The sequence below is a fragment of the Acipenser ruthenus genome, chromosome 13 (assembly GCF_902713425.1).
Source record: "Acipenser ruthenus chromosome 13, fAciRut3.2 maternal haplotype, whole genome shotgun sequence".
NCBI lineage: Eukaryota > Metazoa > Chordata > Actinopteri > Acipenseriformes > Acipenseridae > Acipenser > Acipenser ruthenus.
Window position 1 is genome coordinate 25,751,284 of NC_081201.1, and position 24,542 is coordinate 25,775,825.

Consider the following 24,542-nt stretch of genomic DNA (forward strand, 5'->3'; position numbering starts at 1 on the left):
AGTACATTGTTGTGGGTAGCTTATTCTGCCACAGTTCCATTTTCGTGAATTCAACGTAAAACAGTTAGAATACGGGCGAAACGTGATCTACGCCTTATGCAGGAAACTAAAATTGTGTTATTGTTGTCATTATTGTAAATTAAATGCATATGATTTGCAAATGTCGTGAAATTAAAAAAAAAACGACATAAAAGAACAGTTATATCATTTTCTGCCACTTAGAGCGCCCCTTGCACAGCAAGAATAGACGTACATCATCTGTTTCTGTTGTCATTAAACCGGTTTTGACTGGAGCTGGAGCATATAAATAATGTTAAAGCGCTCGTGCTGTTTTTATCTTTAGCGGAAATTCAGTGCAAAGCTATAGACAGGTTGGTTGTGCGACAATAGATTCACATCGCTCAAAATAAGAATATCTATCTAAAAATTATGACACATATGCCGTTCAATTTTCTTCTTAATGGCATATATTATAAGATCTGTCCAATACATCTTAAAGTGCACTTTGCTAATCAAGACTAACTGGCATTAAGGTACAAAGTAAAATACTAGGACCTAACAGCAAACAGGTAAAGTTATTGTTTTTATTATTGATATCTTTATTGGGGACATGTAATATGGGTTAGTAAGTATACGCTATTTTATTTATGCAGGTTAGAAATCATTTATTACAGTTCTATTCAGGAGGGGCACGGGTATGCAGGATGTTTATACAGTTTCGTTTATTTGCAATACTGCTTTCTGCACTATTGTAAATGCGAGTTTTTAGAAAGCATAGCACAAACCAGTGGAAACAGCTTTGAACCGGTTCCTTACTCGGTGGCAACAAATGCAGACTAGCTAAACTTGCATTGGCAAATAACGGAAATGAAGATTAGAACAAAATCCTTAAATGTAACAGAAAACTGTAAGAACGTGTTTGCATCTGTGGGTTTTGATCCTCCAATAAAATAACCCCTACTCATACTGACCAAGGCAGTTGCCTAGCCTGCACGTAATGTACTTGAAAAAAAACTATTTGCCCCTGTCGAGATCTTTTTCATTTTCGTTTTTTACTTGATATTGTGAATTATTTTTATACATTAGTACAAATCTGTTGTAACATTGCATTAGGCTGACACTTAAATGGCTTTATATCCTTAGTGGGAGTGGCCTTTTCATCAGGAAGGGAACAAATTGAAGGAGCCAGCTAGGGGTGCAGATTAGGAAGTGAGGCAGGTTACCTGCCTGGATTGATCAGGGTCTTCTACCCAGGAGACTGAGAAGCATAGCTTCTGATTTATGGTAAATATTATGCAGTAGAAGCAATACGTTTTTTGTTTCTATTAAATGTTTGAAAAAGTCATACAGTGACCTGTTTTTAGTGTGACATTCGGAAATGCATTTTTTTGTTTGTCTGTTTTTTTACACAGTGGTCAGGCTTAAGTTTTTAAAGTGTGTGTGTGCAATGGTGTTTTCTTCAAGGAACTATAAGAGAGACCTTACAGCCTAACCCCAAAGATGACAAATCAGAGCTCCGCAAAGGCATTGGACGGTGGCTGGGGCTGGGTCATCGTGGTGGCATCTTTCTTCTGCCAGTTTCTGGCCTATGGATCCCCAATGTCTGTTGGCGTGCTGTACCCAGAATGGCTGGACACTTTCAGACAAGGCAAAGGCATGACTGCGTGGGTTGGTTCTCTGGTATCTGGGATCGGGTTGATTGCAAGTAAGTTTGGTTCAAGTGGCTCTCAGAAATACACACAGCACTGGCTGGTGTGCTTTTATTGTAAAGATAATTTAACAACGTTGGTGCGGAGGAGTCAATCTCAATTGCATGCCTGTTGCATGGTAACGTTCTGCCACACTTCACTAAGGGGTAGTGTATGTGTTTTAAATGAAGCGTTGAATTTCAACACACATTTTTGACATTCTACCAAACATACATTTTTGACATTTTTGACATTTAATACTAGTATGCTGTTAAACAATCTATACTGTGCCTCACCTAATCTGAAAGATACACAATTGTTTTATATTTATATGCTAATGGTAAGCAATCATGCACTTTGAACTGGTTGCACTGTATCATATACGTCAAACTATGCAACATTTGCTATAAAAACTGAAGCTGGTTCCCCATTTGTGTGATATACTTTTTTTATCCATTTAACCCAGTGAATTAACCTCTGTCCAATCTCCCCAGGCTTCCAGAAACCTTTGTAAACTTGGAACTTTTAATTGTATGCTACACTACTATTTGCATATATAAATAGCAACTTCTTTTCGCGTCTTGACACCATGTTTTTTTTTTTTTAATTTAGTAGTCGCCAATTGATTTTTACCGTATTTTTCCCCCTTTTTGAAATAGCCAATCTATTATTTTTAGGCTCAGCTCACAGCTACCACCCCTGCGCTGACTCGGGAGCGGCGACCTCCAGGCTATAGGGTGCATCCTGCGCTCCACTCGGAGCGCTTTTACCAGATACGCCACTCAGGAGCCCCACACCACTTTCCTACACATGCTTTTGCCTGTTGTTATTTGCAATGTCATTGATTGTGCATGTGTCTTCGAGCAGCGGTCACTGCAGCAGATGTTGTGTAGTCTGAGGCTCAGTGTCGCAATCGCCGGCAGTATAGCCCCAGCCTCATTGCTTCCTTCGAGCGTCCATATCCGTTGTGTATGTGGTTGAGACATTGCCACCTTTGCCATGGTTCATCAGCCCTTGGTGGTATGGACTCGGCTGCTGGTATATACATTTTTTTGGTGTCAGTTATGGTCTCTAGCCTCTCATTCCACATCTGTAATTTTACACTTTTTATTGCTTCCATAACCCTTTTTTAATGTCGTATGAGACATTTTTTCCAAACTTGCTGTGTTGCTTTGGTAATGTAGTTGTTGACCCCAGCATTGTGTTTATTTTCCATATAAACAGTGTATCAATCCCATCTATCCTGCTATTCTGCATTCCATTCTTCCCTTTCCAGCATTGGTACAGGGGAGCAAAATTCTAGACTTAGTGAAAGTCCCTTTTAAATTACTTAGAAATGCATTCCCAGTATTTTTAAATATCTTGGAAACCGTCTCTTTGCAGTCTTTGCAAGCAACAAGCAATCACTGTGTCTCCTATGATTCCCCCACGATTTAGTGGCTTTTTTATTTTATTTTATTTTATTTTATTTTATTAACATATTTAAAGAACTTCTCTTGTAAAAACAAACACAAATAAAACTATAGCTCTTCCTTGAAGTGGCACTCTGAAGTAAAGTGATAATCAGATCATTTGGAAAGACAAACATTTAATGTTCCTGTTTGGTTTGGGTCCCTGTCAACTTTATTTTTAAATGTTTTAAATTTTTGTTTAACAACATGATCTGTTTAAGTCATTAGGACCAAAGTTCAGACGCCCGGATAAGATCTGTGTTGCTATTTTATTCTTGTTTGAAGTCTGGCACAATGTCAGCCTGTGCCTTCTTGCTAATGGAAACATGCAGATATTTTTAGACACATAAAATGTATTCATCTATTGACACATATACATCTGAACTTTAGATTCTGTTTACCAAGCAGTTTGTAACCTTTTTACTATCCTTTTTTTAAATAGGTTTTACATGATTTCTTCCTTGTTATAATTGGTTTCACATGATTTCTGTCCTTGTTATAATTGGGTTTACATGCAGCTTATTTTGAATACAGACTCTGATTCTTAATGTTAAAAACAGAAACAGTTTGCAGATGGTAATAATTTGCAGAAACGTATATGGTCCCATATAAGTACAGTAAATCATTGGATAGGGGAAAACAATGATAATAAAACAAATTGAAATAAGTTGATGTAAATCAGTAAAATGGATTGACATGGGGGGGAAAAAACCTAATGTTGAAAAAACACATAAGTATGGTAAAGCATTTAAAAAAATATTAGACTGATTTTAGAATTGAATTAATCACTGTTAATTAATTAATCAATTTTTTCCATTTCCAGGTCCTATTTGCAGTGCCTGCGTGACAAATTTTGGAGTCAGACCAGTCACAGTTTTCAGTGGGGTTGTGGTGTCTGGCGGCCTGATGCTAAGTGCATTTGCTCCCAATGTCCAATTTCTGATTTTCTCCTATGGAATAATTGTTGGTAAGTGACCATTGCTCTTTTTGTTATACATTTATTTATATTCTAAATTTGTACCTGTTTTATGTTACATTTTAAAAAGAGTGGCAATAGTATATACCAATACTTTTAAAAAGAGTGGCAGTAGTATATACCAATACTTTTAAAAAGAGTGGCAATAGTATATACCAATACTTTTTTCAGAAACGTGCTGAAAACCTCATAAAAATGACTAATGAAATATGAAAGCTGAGTTGCATCACCTACACAATTGAATTACACTTATTTAACATAAGGTGTCAGTAGTGCCATTTTAGGTGAGCAACACTTGTTCTTTATGGCATTCTCTTAGAACAATAGTATAGGTTCATAAGGACACATACCTTTGAAATGATTTATACTGTGACAAAAGTGCAATTTTACTCTATAACTATAATTCCTCTGATATCTTTTTTTTTTTACTGTAGTCCCACATTATAAAGTGCTTTGCTAAAGAAATAAACCCCCATTTAAAATGTGGATTGATTTTTTCAGATGGTGTTATAATGAAAACATCACAGAATATTATATTAAGACAGTATTTTCAAAATGGGTGTAAACTGTATTTAAAACACACGTCTCCATTTTAGCGAAACACTTATGGTAATTAAATACATAATTGTTTTAGTTAAAAGAACACAGAATTATGATATATATACTTTTAAGGGCTAATAATTACATTTGTATAATTGCTGTTTTATTTTGTTTTAAAATACATGTTAACAACAGTTTGGATAAAAAAAGAAAAAGAGGATCTATCCAGTGTGTTCATACTTTATCTCAGGAATGCAAACTTAACCGAAAAACCCAAATTCCCCTAATATACAAGGAGAAGTATTAAGGTCAATATAATATTTTTTTAAAAATCAATTAAAGCCGAGTCTTGGGAATAACTGTTAGGATGGTTTATGGATTTTTCATGTAGCTCACAATCCTTCAGGATTAGCAACATCACCTTTCAAGGTGACACTCACTCACACTCAATATTATCAATATTATATAGTGTTAATAAGCTCTAATCTTCTTTTTAAATTTTGACATAAGGTCACAGGCTATGGATCTTGATATCTGTGTGCTCTAACAATATAGTATATTGAATATAGTACTGGTTGTTATAGCACTTAACTAGAACAGCTGTGCAAAACAGGGCAATAAAAGTGCTTCAAACAGTGCTGACACTGCATTGAGCCAGGGAACAGGCACTGCTTATTTTAGGGAGATATTGCCTGTATCAAGTTTGATTAGTGACAGACTGGGAGTGCTCACATGTCAGAATGTACATTTGTAGAGGTGTTTTGGAAAAGAATATGACCAGATGTAAAAATCTACTTTTTGTTTTGTACTGAAGTTTTTAGTTTTGTGTACACTGATAAGATTTGACTGATAAGACATCCTGTATAGGAACATACTGAGATACATAAGGATATGTTTTTTGTTACAAAAGCAGTAGCAAAATTGGACTTGGGCCATATTTAAAACCAAATAAAAATAAAATAAAATTGTGACCTTCATAATATTGGGATATACAGAGCAAAATAGGTTATGCATCTTTTCAACAAACTTGCATCAATGCTCAGGAACGAAGAGGCCAAATATTACGTCAAGTAATAGATACCACTTGTGTAATATCCCAGTCCAGAATTCTTTCTGGTGTCCAGTTCCTGCTGGCTGCTTCTGCTGCAGAGTTGTCTGCATGTCTCGATTACTCTTTAGTGTTTACAACCTTGTATTGAAGTAGCACTTTCATAACCTTTGGTTGTGCTTTCTAAATACAGCTACAGGGTTACTGTGCTGGTTTAGCACGATTGACTGATACGCAGTAGCAACTTGGATAATAAGGAAATTACTTTAAAAATGAGTTCAAACATCAAGTATCTATGTATATTTACACAGTACATGAATGTTTATGGAAAAGTTGTCACATATGCTTTAAAAACAAAAACAGTATTATGTCAATTTGTTGTATAATAATTTTTTTTGGTCAAAAACAGGTATGGGATGTGGTTTGGTATATGCTGCTACAGTGACCATCACTTGCCAGTATTTTGACAAGCACCGAGGTCTTGCCCTTGGAATAATAACAACAGGTACCCAATTTTAAATATTTATATAACGTGTGTGTCAACCATCCTTGTGCCAAATGTCTGCTTCTTTATGACCTGTTTGAATTAATTTTGCTATTACTCTTTAACTGTGTAACATAGGTAAGTCAAATGAGGTCATTTTTGTTCAGCTAATCCTGTTTTAATTTCAGCACAGCACTGTTCTGCACATCTATCATTAAGAATGTCTCAGGCGATGGCTCTCTTTAAAGGATATGTGTGCTGGGTTGTGTCAAAGGAGTTCAAAAACACAGGGAACTGAGATCAGAACTGACAATTTTGTTCTGCTTGTATAGACCATGAGGTGTAACCCTGCTGTCCTTCCTCCTTAGGTACAAGTGTCGGAGGTTTTATTTGTGCAACTTTTCAGCAAGTGCTTGTGGAACTGTATGGACTTGAGGGATGCTTGCTAATAATGGGAGCGCTGGCACTCAATATTATGGCATGCGGGGGTCCAATGAGGCCTTTGAATTTTCCAGAATACTTCCTGAAGCAGAAAGCAGCACTAGAACGCACGACAGAGCTCAAAAAAGATACACACCATGAGAAGCCTCCTATCAAAGAAGAATCCATCAACAAAAATACTTTATCGAGTGTGGAAAAAGGGTTAACAGTGCTGATGAGTGACACTAAAGACCCTTTATCTTACGAAAATAGCTTCCAGGGACGTTCTTCTCTTGTAAAAATGATCAAGAACAATAAGCACACTTACTCAAAGTACATAGACACGACTGCTGAGCTGTTGGAGGACAGGGTGTTTGTGGCCCTTTGCATAGCTATTTTTCTGTTTGATATTGGCGCGTTCCCACCTGTGCTGTTCATGGAAGATGTTGCCAGGAGCTCAGGCCACAGTGACGGAACTTACCTTGTACCTCTGGTTTCTATCGTTTCTATCATGACAGGAGTGGGCAAGCTGGTGCTAGGTGTCCTGACAGATTTGAAGTTTGTGAACAGTTTGTACCTGTACACTTTCACAATACTTGGAAGTGGAATTGCACTGCTTATAACTCCGATTGCAAACAACTACGCTGCACTTGCAGTACTTTCTGGGGTGTTAGGGTTTTTTTCTGGCAACTGGTCAATTTTCCCTTATGTGACCACCAAAATCGTGGGGATGGACAGACTAACACATGCCTATGGAATTCTTATGTTCTTCGGTGGATTTGGAATTGTACTAGGGCCCCCAGTCGTAGGTAAGGCATTCCTATTTTGACTTCTCCATTTTTTATTAGGAAGTGTTTGGTGTTTGAATAAGTCAAGAGATGTAACACTGGAAGTGAATTTATATCCCCAACCCCATTGCTCAAGGTCTCTTGCATAAGCAAAAAGGGGTACATTATTATTATTATTTATTTCTTAGCAGACACCCTTATCCAGGGCGACTTACAATTGTTACAAGATATCACATTATACAGATATCACATTATTTTTACATACAGTTACCCATTTAAACAGTTGGGTTTTTACTGGAGCAATCTAGGTAAAGTACCTTGCTCAAGGGTACAACAGCAGTGTCCCTCACCGGGGATTGAACCCACGACCCTCTGGTTAGGAGTCCAGAGCCCTAACCACTACTCCACACTGCTGCCCATTCTGAAACCGTTTACTCATGTTTTTTAAATACCTAGATTTTTTTAAAAGAAAAAAAAATGTGTTTTTCTCATTTCAAAAAATACAAGTGAAGTGAAAACACTTTGATAAAATTGTTAAATTACTTTTAAAAGACAACAATAAAACAACTATTAACCTACTTTATTCATTAATTTACAGTACAAGGACACCACTAAAGGCATTTTCCAGTACCAAATTCTTTTTCATTGGGACAAGGGTCATATTTTCTGTGTGACTATCCAGTGTAACCCTGAATGACCTAACCCTGTAATATAATTACTTATTGAGCACACAGTAATGGATTTACAAGATTGTTTTTCCCTTGGTGTGCAATTCCGAATCTCTCATGCCTTTTGCCATTTAAATCCAGGGAAACAAGTTTGATGGGTGCTCAGTTCAGAATTGAAGTGTGATTGCTCGTAAAGCTGTGGGGTTAAACAGTATAACAATATAGTCTAAATGCTTTGTTTTTGTGTGTGTGTGTGTGTGTGTTTGCAGGCTGGATCTATGACTGTACAGAATCGTACGACCTGGCATTCTTCTTCAGCGGAGCCTGTGTGCTGCTAGCTGGATTTAGCTTGCTGCTGGCAGCACTGCCTTGCTGGGACAAACCCAAGAAGGACCATCCCAGACCTGATATCAAATACACTAGCAACTGTGACAAAGTTGCGTCTGTAGCTTAGATAACATTTGATATACATTTCAGGAAAGATGATTTTTTTTTTATGCCAAGAACATTGGAGCCAATTTAGTACTGGTTTCAGATTTTTTTTTTTTTTAATATAGAAAAACACTAGATTCTACACATGTGTCATTTAAAACAGAAACAAGCATGGTCCTATTGGACTTTAGATTTTAAATTTGAAATATTTTTTCCATAAGGGGAAGATGTTTATGATCTATTTGTCTCGTTATAAGAGGCTTTTCTGTAGTCATGTATCTATTAAGAGATGACAACATGTAGTAGATTCTGTTTACTGCAATGACTGTTTGCTGTTATATGTATATGTCAGTCTGGCCCAGAGGGAGAAGTATGTATGTATATATATATAATTAAACTGAAGCTGTATACATTTTTTTAAAACAGGAATATTGGCTAAGTAATCCTTTACTGTCAACTAAGTGTTTTAAGTGATTTTTGCAGAATAATACAAAACACCAGAACAGCCTTTAATTGGTGATATTTTTATTGACTGCCATTGCTGCAGTTATGCGACTGTTAAAGAATAACAAGAGTATGTCTTCTCGTACTGTGGAATGTAACTATGCACATTCAGAAATTCTTGTGGCTGTGCGTGCATTATGAAAGACTATGTTTTTTGTTTGTTTGATAAAAAGCTTATGTTCCAAAAAAAAGCCCAGAAAAAAAACGTTTATTGCTTTTGTAGCTGTGTAGCATTTAGATTGTATTTGCCCATTCTAGATGTGTTTAAACCTGTACTTTTTTTATTTAGCATGTTCTATTATCTTTTCTTTCTTTTTTTTCAAAACAAAATGTGCCAAATAAAAGTAAAAATCCTAAATCAGTTGCGTGTTGTCTCACGATGTCATCTGAAACTCACCCAATCAGTCTATTAACCGTTAACCCCGGGGTGGAGAGAATGCTATATCTTTTCTCTGGAAGCAGGGTTGCTGTGGACACAGGTTTTTGAGTAGGAGGGAGTGATACTCTAACGTTCAGAAGAGCTATTTGGGGGGGGCATATGTAAGCACTGCAGAAATTGTATTCGAATATTTTTTTAATGTATTTTTGTTTACCACAGTTAAACAAATACAATAAAAACTTAGATTTAGAACCATTTATAAACAGCGACCAATAATACAGTAAATGGATATAAATAGTGGCAGACCTAAATACTGTCCCTTTGCTGACCAGTGTCCAATATATTTGACATTGAGAAAATAGGCATTAAACAGGTATGGGTACATACCCTGGGCAGTAAAGGGTTAACCCCACATGTCTGTTGTAATGCATACTGCATATCTATTATATTTGTATTCCCTGGGGGGAAACACTGGATGTATTAATATAGAGTTTAAACGTAACAGTATTTAGGCCCATATTTCCCACATCCTCCTCTTATAAAAAGTTTGGACCTCTACTAAATAAAAGAACAACTATGAATAACCTCTGAGAAACTGAAACAATTTATTACATAAAGTGTAGGCATATGCCATTTGAGGCGATTGGGAATGCTGCAAAGCAATGCAAATATATCAAAATCGCAGACATTTTTTTGTTATTTACGGGTGTACGGACAGTCTTTAAGAGGTGACATTTTTTTTACTGACTGCCCGTAAATTTACAGGTCCTCCTCCTGTCCTTGATCATAACGGCTGTCCTTCCTCTAAAGAGGTAGCTTTCCATGATAATCTATCTTTTCCTTCCCTGAGTCTTGAGACCCCTTTCTCAATCCACTTTGACTCCACTTCTGCAGAAAGAAAAGGAAAGTTAATAGAGCTCACTTCACTCACGCAAAGCCAGATCAAGGTTATTTTTCTGCTTTGGTCACCAATGCCCTAGTGGTTGCTGGTAAGGCTAAAGCATGTCAACACCTAAACAGCACTGCTAACTTTTCCAATTCAGAAAGGATTGTCACTCATTTTGTTTCATCAGTAATAATTCATTAAAGGTGGTGGGTAGTACAGTGGTAGGAGGTATGAAAAAGTCAACCCTGCTAGAAGTGGAATTATTTCTGCACAGCTTCAGATTCTGCACCTGAGTGTGGTATCGGTGAGCTGAGCCTAAAAATAATTGGACATTCTAAATTAGGAGAAAATAATAAAAATAATTGGCAATGACTAAATTAAAAAAAATAAACAAATACATAAATAGGATAGCCTATTAGCTGAACTGTCTTCAGGTTTGGAATTACACCCTTTTGTTCGACAAAAAAATTGTTTATTGTAAATGACTTCATTGTTTAACATGCATTTTCCCCCAGAAAACGAAATAAAAAAGCTTTACAGGTAACAGTGACAGTGTACATTTTTGAAACGTACTAAACTTTCGAGAAAAGCTCAAATGTTTTATGTTTTTGAATGAACTGGATGAAAATATAACAATATAAAAAAAACATTACACATTTGCGCATTCTTAGCAGTTTGGTGAAACATGAATATAGCACAAATTGTTCTGGAGTACTGGCTTAATGTTTTACATTACGAAACAGGAGTTTGTAGAAACATTCAATCTGATAAATGTACCTCCTAACCAGTTAGTTTGGTTGCTGTTTTCTCAGTTATTTACGTGCTGATATTTTTGTTAGCGCGGACAGGGAATTCGGTGCTAATTTGTAGGCCTACTCAGGAAAAAATGTCAGAGGACCGTTATAAATATCTTCATTGAATCTTTGGCTGTCAGCGACTTGCTGATTGCTTTATTTTGCATCCCAGTCACACTAATTCATCATTTCTCATCAAACTGCATAGCAGGTAAGAAGCTTAGCAACTTATCAATACTGTAAATACAACTGTGAAAACCCATTACTAGGAACTGTTGGACTCATTATAAGCCTAAAATCTCAGTAAATTGTAAACATTGTTTACATGTGTGTTCACTGTTCCTACTCTTCAAATTAAATATCTGCTGTGTATATTTCTAGTCAAACTTTTTCTCCTTTTGAAAAAAAGGCATTGAAAATCAGCTCTGAAGTGTTTTTCATTCTCTGGTTTAAAAAGATCAAATGATCAGGTATGTTAATTTCTTGAAGAAACAACCAAATCTAACTTTTGTAACCCCCACCCCCACCCCCACCCCCTGCTCAAAGTTGGAGCACAGGATTGGCACAACATCAATATACCTCAGGCAAGTGTTTTAAACCCACTGCAGGGAAGGAATCTTGGGATTTCAGTTCATTATAACCACCAGTGGACCAGATCATTGTAGTTGTTTTTTTTTTAACTGGGAAAGACTTCAATGCAAGATGACCTTTATAAACAACCAAGCTACCAAGTTTCACAATTATTATTGTTTTTCTTTTAGCAAAGTGAGTATTTCAGCACACATGGTGTGTAAAACTTTACTGTTGTTTTCTGTTATTCAGCAATAGTATGGTTAACAGCCCTGGGCCTTGGTGTGCCTATGTGGTTTGTTCACAAGGTGAAGGTAAGTAAGTCTATATAATGACTAAAATCACAGTGTTAATTAGCCTTAAGCTAAATCTTTATTAATGTATTACATTCATTACAAACTACTGCAGGGAATATTCACTACAGTGTAGTGACATGGAAATGTTGTCAATAACCTAATTAGTGCTCCTGGATCCTCTGCAAGAGTAATTGAACTACACTGCACGGTTCTTTGGATACCAGTGTTTGGGACATCAAACATCAGGGGTGTACTGGCAAAAACAAAAAGTACCCAAGCTGTCCTAAAATCAACAGTGGTGCATTATAAACAGAGAGGGCCACTTGACGTTACTGTTTGACTGGCATTCATTTAATAAATCACTCCGAGATACCAGTGCTGTGGGACTGAGGCACCCTTGACGAATCTGAGTTACGACCAAGATCCTGGAAAAGAGTCTGTCAATTAAATAGCAATACCAAAATGAAATGTTGACTTTAAGTAATAAAAAAGTGGCGGAGTGGCGCCTCACCATAAAACAAAGCTCAGCTCCACTACACTAAGTCCGCGTGAGTCTCTTTAGTGGATTTATGTCACTAACCATCTATTTTAATGATTTAAATGATGCCAGTATATACAACTAACTCCCAGTCTGTTATTAGTTAAATAGACCCCTATATGTTGTGGTTCATACTCCAATGGTCTAGCTCCAATCAGATCATGTGACTGTAACAGGGCGAGGTGCCCTGTACATTTGTTTTGTTTGTTTACTATTAGATCGGGGTCCCCCTCCGCCCCTGTGTTATTTTGTATTATTATTATGATTTATTATTGTATATATGTCGGCGAGCGCCGTATATTTAGTTATTGTTTTATGTATAGATGTGTTATTATTTAGTAGCGTGGATGGGAAGCCCCATCCACACAGGATTTTAGTGAACTCCTGCAGAAGGTGGCCATCTCCCGAATTAATTAGGTGATTTAATTTGTTGCTAATCGGGAGATGGTCACCTGTTATAAAAAGCCTGCAGAGCTCTAGCTCGAGGTGGGAGTTCAGAGGAGGAACGAGAGAGCAGAGAGACGGCGAGTAAAAACCGAAAACGAAACTTTTTAAATAAAAGAAACATAGGCACAGTGAAGGCAGTCTGCCCAGCCTGACCTTTGTTTATGTATTTTTGTGTTCGTGATTTTGTTTTGTTGAAACCTTTTATTTTCGCTCTTTGAGCAAAGTGTTTTCTGTTTAAATATTTATTTTTATTTTTTGTTTGCTTAATAAAAACGGCGCAAGCCTTTTTGAACTGCAGTACTTCCCCGGTGTCAGTATTTTTGTTCCTGCTTCTGCCTGACGTCAGACCACTCGTCATCGCTGTCACAGAGACGTACAACAAAGGTTTCAGGCTGCAGCTGTGTGTAACGTTATATGCAGATTATCAGCACAATAAATGGGGGACCAGTAATACTACTGACTTAACAAAAGTAATCATAGGTAAGAAAGTACATTTTAAAACGTTGATCAGCTCTCCTTGAAGGGCTCTTGTGTATCAGGTTGCTTATTTCTAGCTTTGTAACACAAAAGGATGTTTTTCTCTTTTCATAAAAAAACGATGCCCTCCACTGAGTGATGGAACAATACATAAAAATCCTGGAACATCCTTGACACTCGGCTTAATCCCCTGTCTTTTGTTACAACCTTTGAGTTCAACTGACAAATTTCCATTCTTAAAGGCTTGAGGCTATTTTGGAGGGGAGACAAGAACCCCTATTTCTTCCTCGGTGGTTTAATCATTTGGCTTAAAAGCTGTTTTACCTCTTTCCTCCCCACTACCTCCTATGCAGCTGCATCTCTCTTTCGAGCCTAGATGGATCCTATCATCTGTTCTTTTTGACCTCCGATAGCTGAGAGGTCTTACCTCAAAGGAGGGCAGTATCTCACAGTCTGTGTATCACATATTTTGTATAAGGAAATTTTGTAATATAACTAAATTGCAGCTGTATCCCTTTGCTTTTTGTTGTTTGTAAACATCCTTTTAGTAGTTAGTTGCCACTAACAATAGTTCCATTAATCCTACATGTCATGCACTTAGAGTCACTTTATGGGTCTCAAATGTGCAGCTTCAAAAGAAACACATGTTACAGCAAACATGAATTTTCATCTGGTACTACGCTAGGCTAATATAGTATCTGTTTGCAAGCCTTGCATTCAGTTAGTCTTGCACTTTCTTGGTCTCTTCTAACTTAGAACCTTTGTGTGCATGGGAGGCAGCAAGCTCCAGACAGTGTTTGAGAACGTTGCCCAAAGCCACCCTCTTTAGCTGCAAGGCAGAGGTGGCAGCTTTGACCCTTGTGCTTCCAGTAACTGATCCTGTAAAATAGGAGTTCCCCAAACATGAACCCATTTCAATACACCCAACCTGGTAATCTGCTGCACTGTCTACTGTAGTCCAAACGTAACCCGGCACTGTGCCTCTAGACAACATCCCCTTGCAGCTATTTGTCCATCTGTTCTGAACATTATTTCGCATGTTAGAAATAAGCAGTCACTGCTGATATATAACCTGGCTGACTTGAACGTTCAATATGCAACGATAGGAAAGTATGTGGCTGAGCATAATAGTATTAATACAGGCTGCCACATGGACACTGATGGAGTGTTGTGGTTATTAGGCTAATAAGGAATTATACACAGCACTCTATATACGTCCATGTAGAAAGTAGGGGTGTGCCGATACTTGTATTTCTGACTAATTACCTTGAAGTATATGTCGACAGGCATTAAATAAAGCCATTCATTAATGTGTAGATTTAAATACAAGAAAAGCTGACCTTCCATCACCTTTACAATTGGGTACCACTCCATGACAATCAATGTCCGCATTAAGTGTTTTCAAAGACCATTGGAAGCACATTCTTCTCTTGTATACGGGGCTGTACTGCCATACTGCTGTACTGGAGCCGTAAACTCAAAATAAAATGTTGCAAAACAAAAGCAACTGATTTGTCACGTAAATGTGACGTTCCTTAAACCTAACTCAAGAGAGAGCGACCGCTGTGGAAACTGTGCTTTGTATTTCTTTCTCAGATTCAGTCAGAGATTATATCTTGTCCAGGACTACAACCCCAAAAGTGAAATAAAAATTATTTCATATCAAAAGTATTAAAAAAAAAAAGGTAAGACAAACCCGGTCAGATTGTTATTAATTGAGACTCAATAATTGTGCAAACAAGGGAAACAGAGGGACCACATTGTTTTGTGTCGAGTAAATAATTACATTGAATACCTAACAACTTGAGATTTCTTAAAGGTAATTACTCGGGGGGGGGGGGGAAAAGGGCGCATCTGCACACCCTATGTAAGAAATGTAATTAAAAATTTCAATTTAGGGTGTTGCTTTCTTTAGATTGAGCTTTGCATTTGTTTAGCAATGCAATGGACGTTAGTCATATTATTGGATTTGAATGAATGCAAGATTTCAAAATGAGATCTAGTAAATAAGTTATTCACTCTGTAGCATTGAATACTAAAACGTTACTGTCAAAACTGTCAATAATTTGTTATGCTTAGAAAAAAGCCTACTTGCATTGCTACAACCTATATTTCTTAAAATAAAGGGCATACCAAAGTTTCTCAGGATGGTTACAAGACTCATCATGGGCACTGAAAAAAGTTACCAGTGTTATTAAATTCAAGTGAAAGCCTATTGACTGAGAAGAAGTTCATTATTGTATTGATGATTTTTATTAAGGTCAAGTAGTCTCTGTCTGTGATGGGAACACTTCGAAGTGGCTCTCTCTGCACGCATCATCTTCCCAGTCAAAATAGGTCAAATTTAGAATGTGAAAATGCTGAAAATCAAAAACTCAGTTACAGTCCTGTATGAAGGAGATTTTCTTTCTTGACTACAATGCCTACATCAGCCAATGTGAATGTTTTTGTTTTGTAAATCTTTCTTGTAGAAGCTGATTGTGTATTGGGTATGCTTGTTTGTGTGGCAGAATACAAATGTTGTTATCTTTAAGTTTTGTTCTGGATTGGGGGACTATTCAAGTGATCTGAACACTGTCAGATCTAAACACTACATACTGGTAATGTCTTTGTGTGTGTGTTTATACAACATTCCTCCATAGTTTAGTGTCTTCTGTGCGCTCAGCACCAGCATACAAAACATTTACATTCCAGTTTGCTTATATTACAGCTCAAAAGGAAGTGGTATGTGTAGGTGTCGGGACACACACATCCCTCATAGTAAATCAAGAGTATGAATTTAACTTGAATGTGAATCAGTGATGCCCCCTGCACCACAGCATCAAACTCCCATTTGCTGTCACTTGTCAGCACAAAAACAACACTGCCAATGGTTAAGTGACACTGCCATCTGCTGCATGTTGCAGTTTTTAAATACAGTTGAATGTAATATGCATGTGTATTACTACTCTATCATCTTAAAGCAATGCATTGAATTTAAAAACAAATGGAAATGTTAACTGTATTTTTATTATTATTATTATTTAGGTACATTTTGTACTTTTATGATGCAAACCAATTGTCCTTGCAAAGCTTCTGAGAAATAATTGGTTACATAAATTATAAAAATGATCATAGTTTGGTATTCTGTTTTATATTTTAGGGTTGTGGTGTTGATAACAGTAGCAATCTAGTTGACATCTTTATCATCGTTAATTTTTTTTTTATTTATTCACGTGACGTTGCCGTCTAAATTACAAACTGCACACAAGTACAACAGGTTTGAGTTGAGCGGTGACAGGTGCTTGACATTTCTGAATTATATTCACTGGTGATAAAAAAAAAAAAGACAATAGAAAAAGGTTTAATGATAAGATATTGTGTGGAGGTTAGGCTTGGGACTAGGGTCACGGGGACATTTCAAATGACCTGGGTGTGCCTAACCGCCAGGACATGCTATCTTGGTTAATTTGTTATGTGAAGTATGTTCAGGTGTAGATTTTTTTTTTTGGTTGTTTACGTAAGGGGATAGTGTTGTGAACAATGAAACTTAAGAACATGGTTCTGCAGTTGTTTTTTAAAAGTATTAAGTTACTAAAACATTGTTTTTAAGGAGTGTAAAGCATATTTGTATAGAATAATGACAGATTATTAATAATTTTACGGGAGCGGATTTCTAAACATTTGACAAGGTACGTAATGTATTAAAGTAGTGTAAGTAATTTCATTTATAATTATTAAACAATAATTATTACATAATGTGCATATATATATATATATATATATATATATATATATATATATATATATATATATAAAACAAAGTAATGTACACGCCCGTTCAACCGGAAAATACCGTCAATGGCTATTTGTTATGCACACCCTTAGTTTTATGACTGGGAAAGCAAAAGTATGCTTGATGATTACGGTACACTTAACTCACACGCGCAAAAGTAGAAAATCTGCCACATTATTGGTCGTCATTATGTCATTTTAAGACATAAATTGAGGAAAATACAGAAATGATGTGTTTTAAGTAAGTATAGTGAACTCTACCCGGGTTGATAAACATTATACCAGATGCAAACATAAAAGGATTTCTCTACTTTTATTTTTTATATATAGTCCTATTAAGTTTAAAATCACTCTTAAGCTCCTTTTTATATTTGTATGCTTAAAACTACTCTTGTTTGAAGCTGCGCTATCCCAAAATCATGTGCAATTTCTCTCAAAAATAAAACACCTTTATGTCTGTTTACAATATTTAGGATAGTCTTCTGTGCAGTCAGAAGGAAGGTCTACATTAACGTTTGTTGACATTTCAACTCCAAATGTAGGTTTAATTTTTTTTAAATATTATTTATTTATTTATTTGTGTGTAGGAGTAGGAACACAAGCAGCCCTGTTGCATTGTAAATGAAATTAATACACATATTGGTACAGTATACACATTAATGCTGGGGAAATATATTTGAATATTACAAACACTATATATATTTTTATGGTGCACTACACGTTAAGCAATTATAGCTATCAAAATGAATCCATACATTTCAAACATTTCAACGTCATGCACATCCATTCACGATACAGGTCTGGCATGTATAGTTTTTGAAAGACTATGTTTGAGTTAACATTTATTTTCATTTTAAAACATGATATCTGGTATTCACTTGGAGAGTGAAAGTGGCACTACTCCTTAGGGCATTCATTCCTGTCAGTAACCAACCTGCTGCTTTGCCTATTGACTGACATGCTTTCAGCCATTACCATGCTTTGACCCCTAGACACTGCTGAGTTCACATGTCCTAGGAGGTGCAAGTGTAATGCATTTCCTCATCCTAATGTAGTTCCAGATATGTTTTAAAATGGAAGTATGTGTGTGCTATAATATATGTTTCTTTCAAAAGTGCACACTGGGAGTCCCATGTGCAAATGGAGATGTGCAAAAATATTTGTGAATCTTACCAAGATACCAATCAGTAAACTAGACAGTCACACACCACTGTGTGTTTACATCCAGCTCCACACAGCGCCATGGAGACCGTTACTAAGCTTACCTGGCATAAGGAGCTTTGGTCACCTGACTAGCAACATATGTAAGAAGATACTATTTAAAATCTTGTTCTGCTGGCATGCTTTCTTATTACTACAACAAAAAGGATTACCAAAACAAAAGTAGAAAAGGAGAATGAAAAACTGGTGAAGCAAGATGCAATGCATTACCACAGAAGTATAGAAATTATTAGTATTATTATGAAATCTATGTCTTAATATTTTGCCAAAGGGAAGTCACACTCATCATACTTGGAAATGGAATACTGCTTTTCGCAGGCCTAACATGGGAACAAGTGCTTCTTTTTCTCTATGTGTAAGTTTATACTTTTTTTTGCAAATATATGGTATTTGGTTTGCTTTTAAAATGTTTCATATGAACACAATAATCATTACAGTGGGTAGTCGGTACACGCAACATCCCTTTGGTTACTTGTCTGCAAGAAACAAGGGGAATGTGCAATTGTGTACCCCTTTTTTTGTTAAAGGAAAATAAAACAGTTATGTCTGATTTCTCATGCCATGATTAGCGCTTCTTGGGGTATTGTTGTCCAAGATTAGTGCTTATTGGTGTCTGATCAACTAGCATGGGTTGTACAAAAAAAACAACAGGAAGTACAGAATGTACGCAGCCTGGAGAAATGGCCCTGTTGACCCATACAACTGTGCTAGGTCTTCAGATATTCTTTAATTTTAAGTGCTGTAAGGGAACAAATGCTATCTGTTGATTATGGCAACAGTATCCAACAAGTCATTGCAGCTTAAGTGATGTGTTACTCTGTGGCTAAATAGTGAGGGAGCCGAAGAAGAGTGGTTTGTTGTGACTCAAAGTGAAATTATAATCTTACTAAGGAAACCTTCTTTTTTTTTTTTTAATAAATCAAACCTTGTACAGTAATTCTTTTACATTACACCCCCTCCCGTGATAAATATTGTAATAGGACTTCCTGGACTTTTCCATGTTTGTTCAAAGTGTGTGAAATGATTTCTGTACTCGGGAACTACTGTTGAACATAAAGGGTATTGTGTTTTTTTATTATTCTGTTTTACTGTGTGTTCTATGCATGGTAAGACAACTACAGATTAGATCAAATGTACAGGAACTGTGGCAAACCCTCAAAGGTGATTGGTTGATTTCTTCTACGTGATTTATAAGAAATTATATTAAGATTTCATATAAAGATACACATACTTTTAAGAGTAATTACATTAGTATTTGTGTACGTATCTGTTTTGTTACTGGCAAGTGATATCTTTAAAGATTAAAAATGCTTTTAAGTAGCATCGTAAATCCCCACCACCACCTTTTACCCCTCAATTCAGGAGAGCTACTGTATGGTGTCTTTAGCTGGTTGCTAGGCAGCCGTGCTCCTTGCACCGTTAGCAATCATCGATCACTTTTACAATAAATCAAGGCTTATTGGCTTTTAAAAAAAAAATAATAATAATAATGTAACAGATGAAAGCACTTGTTTCCTGTCATAAAGCATGCTTGCATTTAGGTAATGGCATCACTATTTTATTGTTATTAAGCTATAGAACGGGGACATAGAGCTCATCGATATTTTGGTATTGACCTTTGTGTAAGTTTTTTAAATGGTAATAATAACAAAAGGCTTTTAAATGTTAATGTCACCTCATACATTGTCAAAAAGCACCATTAGGTTTTTTTTTTTTTTTTAATATTAAGGTTTCACAATTTTTGTGCCTTTTCAAATTCTTTCAGTAATTAAGATTAAAGCCTTACCAACTGTAAAAAAAAAAAAAAAAAGGCCTTATTTGATTCTGAACACGCATCTCTCTTACAAAAGCTCTATCACAAGAATTTCAGATTGAAAGACTCGTCCTGAGCATTAATGTGTATTAACAGTCCATACCAATACAATATATATCTTCTTAAATCATTTTCTTGTTGTGTGTGTGTGTGTGTAATATATAGCAATTCAACCTGTATATATTCATGAAGAGCATTGGGCCTAGACTCCCCAAGAACAACACCAGAGCCCTAATGAACTGCAGTTACATTTCATCTTTGTGAAAAAGGGTTCAAATACATTGCTGTGAGATTTCATAGAACAGGTTTCACATTCTTTATATGGCTTCCTAGAGAATATTGTTTGTGAGTAAATAGTAAATGTTGCAGTAAATACTGTAGTCAGGAGTCCAATAGACAATGTAGTGCAATACATTTGCGTAAGGGGTAGAGCTGTACAAGCCGATTATTTGAATAAGCTCACCACAGGTGAGGGTCATTGGTTATTTCTTTTTCTTTTTATTTTTTAAGTTATACCTTGGTGTAATAAATTATTCAAAAAAGTATGGTTACATGTAACAAATTACTGTAGTGCAGTGCTGTAATAACCCTGACCCTTGACTGCTACTAGGTTTTCGTTTGGTTTTCTCTCCATTCAGCAGTCGGTATCTTCTGTGAAGATTAAAAAGTGCAATAAAAAAATCATCCCAGAGTCTTTACCTCAGAAAAATACAAAGATCTTCAATGTTTCCCTGGAGACCCTTCGGGAGAATGGACAGACTGTGTGTGGAGTTCCAGGGATTGTACACAGCATAGTGGAGTACTTAGACAAGTACGGTAAGTGTGTACGTTCACAATGTAACAACCATTGTAATACATCATTATTTTATGTACAGTTCTGGCACAGAGTTGCTTGACTGTTGCTTATCTAGTCGATGCAGAGAATTTTGGAACCATTTCTTTTACATTTCCCTTACTATTTTATGGTGTTTGGCATCATTTGCAGTGGTTCTGTTTTTTCCACCAAATATTCGGTTATTGTCGTTGAATGGAATGTGGAAGACTTTATTCCGGAACTTAGAATTCTCCAGACAAGCTCAAAGCCAGGGAAAGACTGGTTGATTTAAAGCACTGTAAAAATAGCAAGAAAAGCTTTGGAATGACATATTAAGCACAAATGAAATAGACACATTTGGGTCAGATTGTTCTCCTGTATTCTATGTCAGTGAAGTACTTGCACCCAAGTTCCCAAAAAGGAAGCCAAGTCAGCCCAGTTGTATTGTGTTTAACTTGTCAATTCATATACCACATACACTGAGCATCAAAAGAAACTTATCACTCATATTTGGATAAAATTCACTTGATGTGATCAAAAAATGACAAACTGTTTTAGAACAGGTGCAGTGACTTTTTTATTGTGCTGATTAACAATTGACATCACGAAGATGCTGCAAAGTGATCTGTCGATCTTGGGCAGGTGTTGTGACTCTTGGTCTCCCAGTACGTGGCCTGTCATTGACAGAGTGTGTCTGGTTATACCGTCTCGTCAGGTTTGAAATTGCTGGCTGTGAGCACCCAAGATGACGAGCCACAGTATGCTGCCCTAGTCCAGCCTTCAACATGCCGATGGCACGAAGGCACTGCTCTCTTGACAGACGTGGCATATTGTTTTTTTTCTGTGATTTATTGCTTTTTTTCAAGCTTGTAATTCAACAGCTGAAATCACTCCATATAAAGTGTCCAATCAACTGTCTCACCAATTAGGTGATTAAGTGCATATGCTTCAGTCATAGTCACTCAAGCATGTCATGGTCAAGGATGAATGATCAAGTGATTAAAAAGAAACCAAAAACATTTCGTCAATGTCCATCATTTATATACCTTATTTTTTTCGAAAATAAATGTGTTATAATAGTGATAAGTTTCTTTTGATGTTCAGTATATTTATAGGGCAGACACCTTTTTTTTCAACTTTTTGTAGATATAACAATGTATGGGGTGTCTAATTCACATAACAAAATGTGAGATGTTTTTTTAGATCATTATAGCAAAATCAATGCATTTAAACTGTTTTAATATATAAGCTCTATGATGATGATCTTGACTTTAGAGTTTATACTAAAACTTGTTGAAAACCATTCTGAAAGACTTCAACCAGTTCATGGTCTGTCAAACAATTCTGCACAGTTGATGTAAGCCCAAAGGTCGTAGCTATTACTGAGGCGTGTTTCCTGCAGGTCTGGAGCAGAAAGGGCTTTTCCGGGTCAGCAGCTCGGTTAATAAACTGAAGGACCTGAAGGCGAAATATGATGGAGGTGAGAAAGTGAATCTCACTGAAGAGGGAGACATTGAGTCTGCAGCCGGGGTGCTGAAACTCTTCCTAAGAGAATTGCCGAAGTCTGTCATCCCAGATCCACTCCATGTCTGCTTTATGGGGGCCTTCAAAGGTACAATACCATGTACCGTGCATTATCACTCGCATGTAATAAAGCAACCAATCACTGTTACAGATTTGTCAAAATCACAGTACATATTGTTCTGTGTACACATATCATCCCATGCATATAAACACAAGTTTTTCTGATTTCTTATAAGTTAAGCCATGTGTAAGGTGTTGCTTCACAGTGCGAGATGCCATCTTATACAGTGAGAGCCTACACACAAAGTACTGCATTACTTTAAGAATGATGCTGCAAAAGGTGAGTATTTTTGCTCATGCTTTACTTAGGTGGGACATTTACTACTGTGTTACTTAGTATTTGTTTTTGTTAATGGGATATACTCTATATAGTAAGTAGTTTATTAACTAACGTTACAAATACATTTGGAGTGGAGGGTATTCATGAGAGCTGTGTTTTACTGGTAAAATTCCCAGCATCTACTTTCCATGTCTTTATTGTAACCAGGAACCTTGCTTCCTGTTTCAAGTGATGGGTTTCTTTGACCAGTGAGCATATGTCACATTTTTCAAAATGGGTATAAGAAGATCAAATCATTTTTTAAATGGATATAATCTTGTTCCTCCACTTGTTTGCAGGTAACAAGGACAAGACTGAGTTAAACCAGCACCTGAAGAAGCTGTTGGGTGATCTACCTCAGGAACATTACAGTGTGCTCCGATACCTCTGTAACTTTCTGCAGAGGGTGGCGTCCCACAGCCAGTCCAATCAGATGACCATGGAGAATTTGGCAGTAGTGTTTGGGCCCTGTTTCTTTCAGTAAGTGTTTCCATTAACACTTGCATTTTAATGTGCCCAGACATACTGACCCATCTATCCTTTCAATGCAAAAAGCTCCCATTCATGTTGCTGTTATTACCACTTGAATTAGCATACCACTTAGGGAACGTGGAGATTATATTACATATGCTTAAAAAATAAGGTTAGCATTCTAAACTACAATTAACCAAAAAAATAATAATTTCTAAACGCTGACTTGTGATAACCTACAATTGCATGTTCATTGCTTCCTATCCAAATACAATTTTATGAAAACTGGTATAAAGTTTTTTAAACCACATCTATTTCATAATGTCCACAAAATAGTTTTTGATAGTAATATCAAGCAAAATGGTTGAATATCAAATTGTGTGATCACGTTTTTTTCCTGTACTTCCCTCACATAAGAAAACATACAACAGAATCAAGTCTTTTATTCCAATTCAGTTTCTAGCTGTTTTTATATTGCTTTTTAGTTTAGAATCACCAGAGGGAGCTGTTGAGGTAGTTTACAGGTACAAGTAAATCGAAATTAGGCAGTTTTGAGCAGAGTTACACCATAATAGTCAGGGGCAATTCTTATTAGCATGGAGCCTCCACTATTATTAATTATACAACACTGCTCTTCCATTGGTTTCTATGAAGTTCAGATATTCTGTTAATACTCAATAACGGAATGGCAAATAAATAAAGCACGGTTAAGATGACATAAAATATCTTTGGACTGGTGGTTATCTGTTCCTAGTATATTCTTCAAGTCAAGAACTGTTATTACATGAAAACTACCTTTAATTTTGATTGGAGATATCATTAAAAATGATATATACTTCCCATTCAGACACAAAGTGTTTGCTTTCTCTCCACAGTGTTCCCTTTGGCTCCAGTATGCAGGAAGAGCAGTCTCTCTGTAACTCCCTGTTGCTGCATATACTGAAGAACTTTACTGTCCTCATGGAAGATGCAGTTGGTAACAGAACTGAGGAAGGACCAGAACCGACTGACACAGAGGTAGGGCTACAATTCAATCAGTAATACAGCTGGGTCAGGGGCACCAGAGAGCGGGGTGGGGGGTGTTTATATAGCACACAGTGTTTAGTTGCAATTGTTTGAAATAAAAATGCATAATATTTTCATTTAATCCTGTAAATCTA

General features: G+C 36.4%; 2 protein-coding genes across 6 annotated transcripts in view; both read left to right on the plus strand.

Moving 5' to 3' along the window:
• The first annotated feature begins 247 nt into the window (after positions 1-247).
• LOC117417771 (monocarboxylate transporter 9-like) lies at positions 248-9,360 on the plus strand. Of its 2 annotated transcripts, XM_034030066.3 has the most exons (7): positions 248-569; positions 1,144-1,284; positions 1,465-1,705; positions 3,963-4,106; positions 6,113-6,208; positions 6,556-7,416; positions 8,333-9,360. In XM_034030066.3, exons 3-7 carry the CDS (start codon positions 1,501-1,503, stop codon positions 8,515-8,517), a joined length of 1,491 nt encoding a protein of 496 aa, XP_033885957.1. In that variant the 5' UTR covers positions 248-569; positions 1,144-1,284; positions 1,465-1,500; the 3' UTR covers positions 8,518-9,360. The 2 variants fall into 2 exon arrangements, with proteins under 2 accessions (XP_033885957.1, XP_033885956.1); XM_034030065.3 differs by lacking the exon at positions 1,144-1,284 and having other exon boundaries at positions 249-569.
• A 9,133-nt stretch (positions 9,361-18,493) lies between these two features.
• LOC117417857 (protein FAM13C-like) overlaps positions 18,494-24,542 on the plus strand; it is a 47,979-nt gene continuing 41,930 nt past the window's right edge. For 2 of the 4 annotated variants that reach the window (XM_034030247.3, XM_059035855.1), the window contains exons 1-5: positions 18,496-18,736; positions 20,833-21,010; positions 22,411-22,620; positions 23,211-23,391; positions 24,258-24,399. In XM_034030247.3, coding sequence (XP_033886138.3) covers positions 18,707-18,736; positions 20,833-21,010; positions 22,411-22,620; positions 23,211-23,391; positions 24,258-24,399 — 741 coding nt within the window. In that variant the 5' untranslated portion in view covers positions 18,496-18,706. Of the gene's footprint in view, positions 18,737-20,832; positions 21,011-22,410; positions 22,621-23,210; positions 23,392-24,257; positions 24,400-24,542 lie in introns of all 4 variants that reach the window. The other 2 variants (XM_059035854.1, XM_059035853.1) reach the window with 2 other exon arrangements.

Bases quoted from the DNA above. Each gene is read 5' to 3' on its own strand.
- LOC117417771 (XM_034030066.3), top strand. From the start codon at position 1,501: ATGACAAATCAGAGCTCCGCAAAGGCATTGGACGGTGGCTGGGGCTGG. The intron at 1,706-3,962 runs GTAAGTTTGGTT...TTCCATTTCCAG, and splicing joins TGGGATCGGGTTGATTGCAA to GTCCTATTTGCAGTGCCTGC. The intron at 7,417-8,332 runs GTAAGGCATTCC...GTGTGTTTGCAG, and splicing joins ACTAGGGCCCCCAGTCGTAG to GCTGGATCTATGACTGTACA.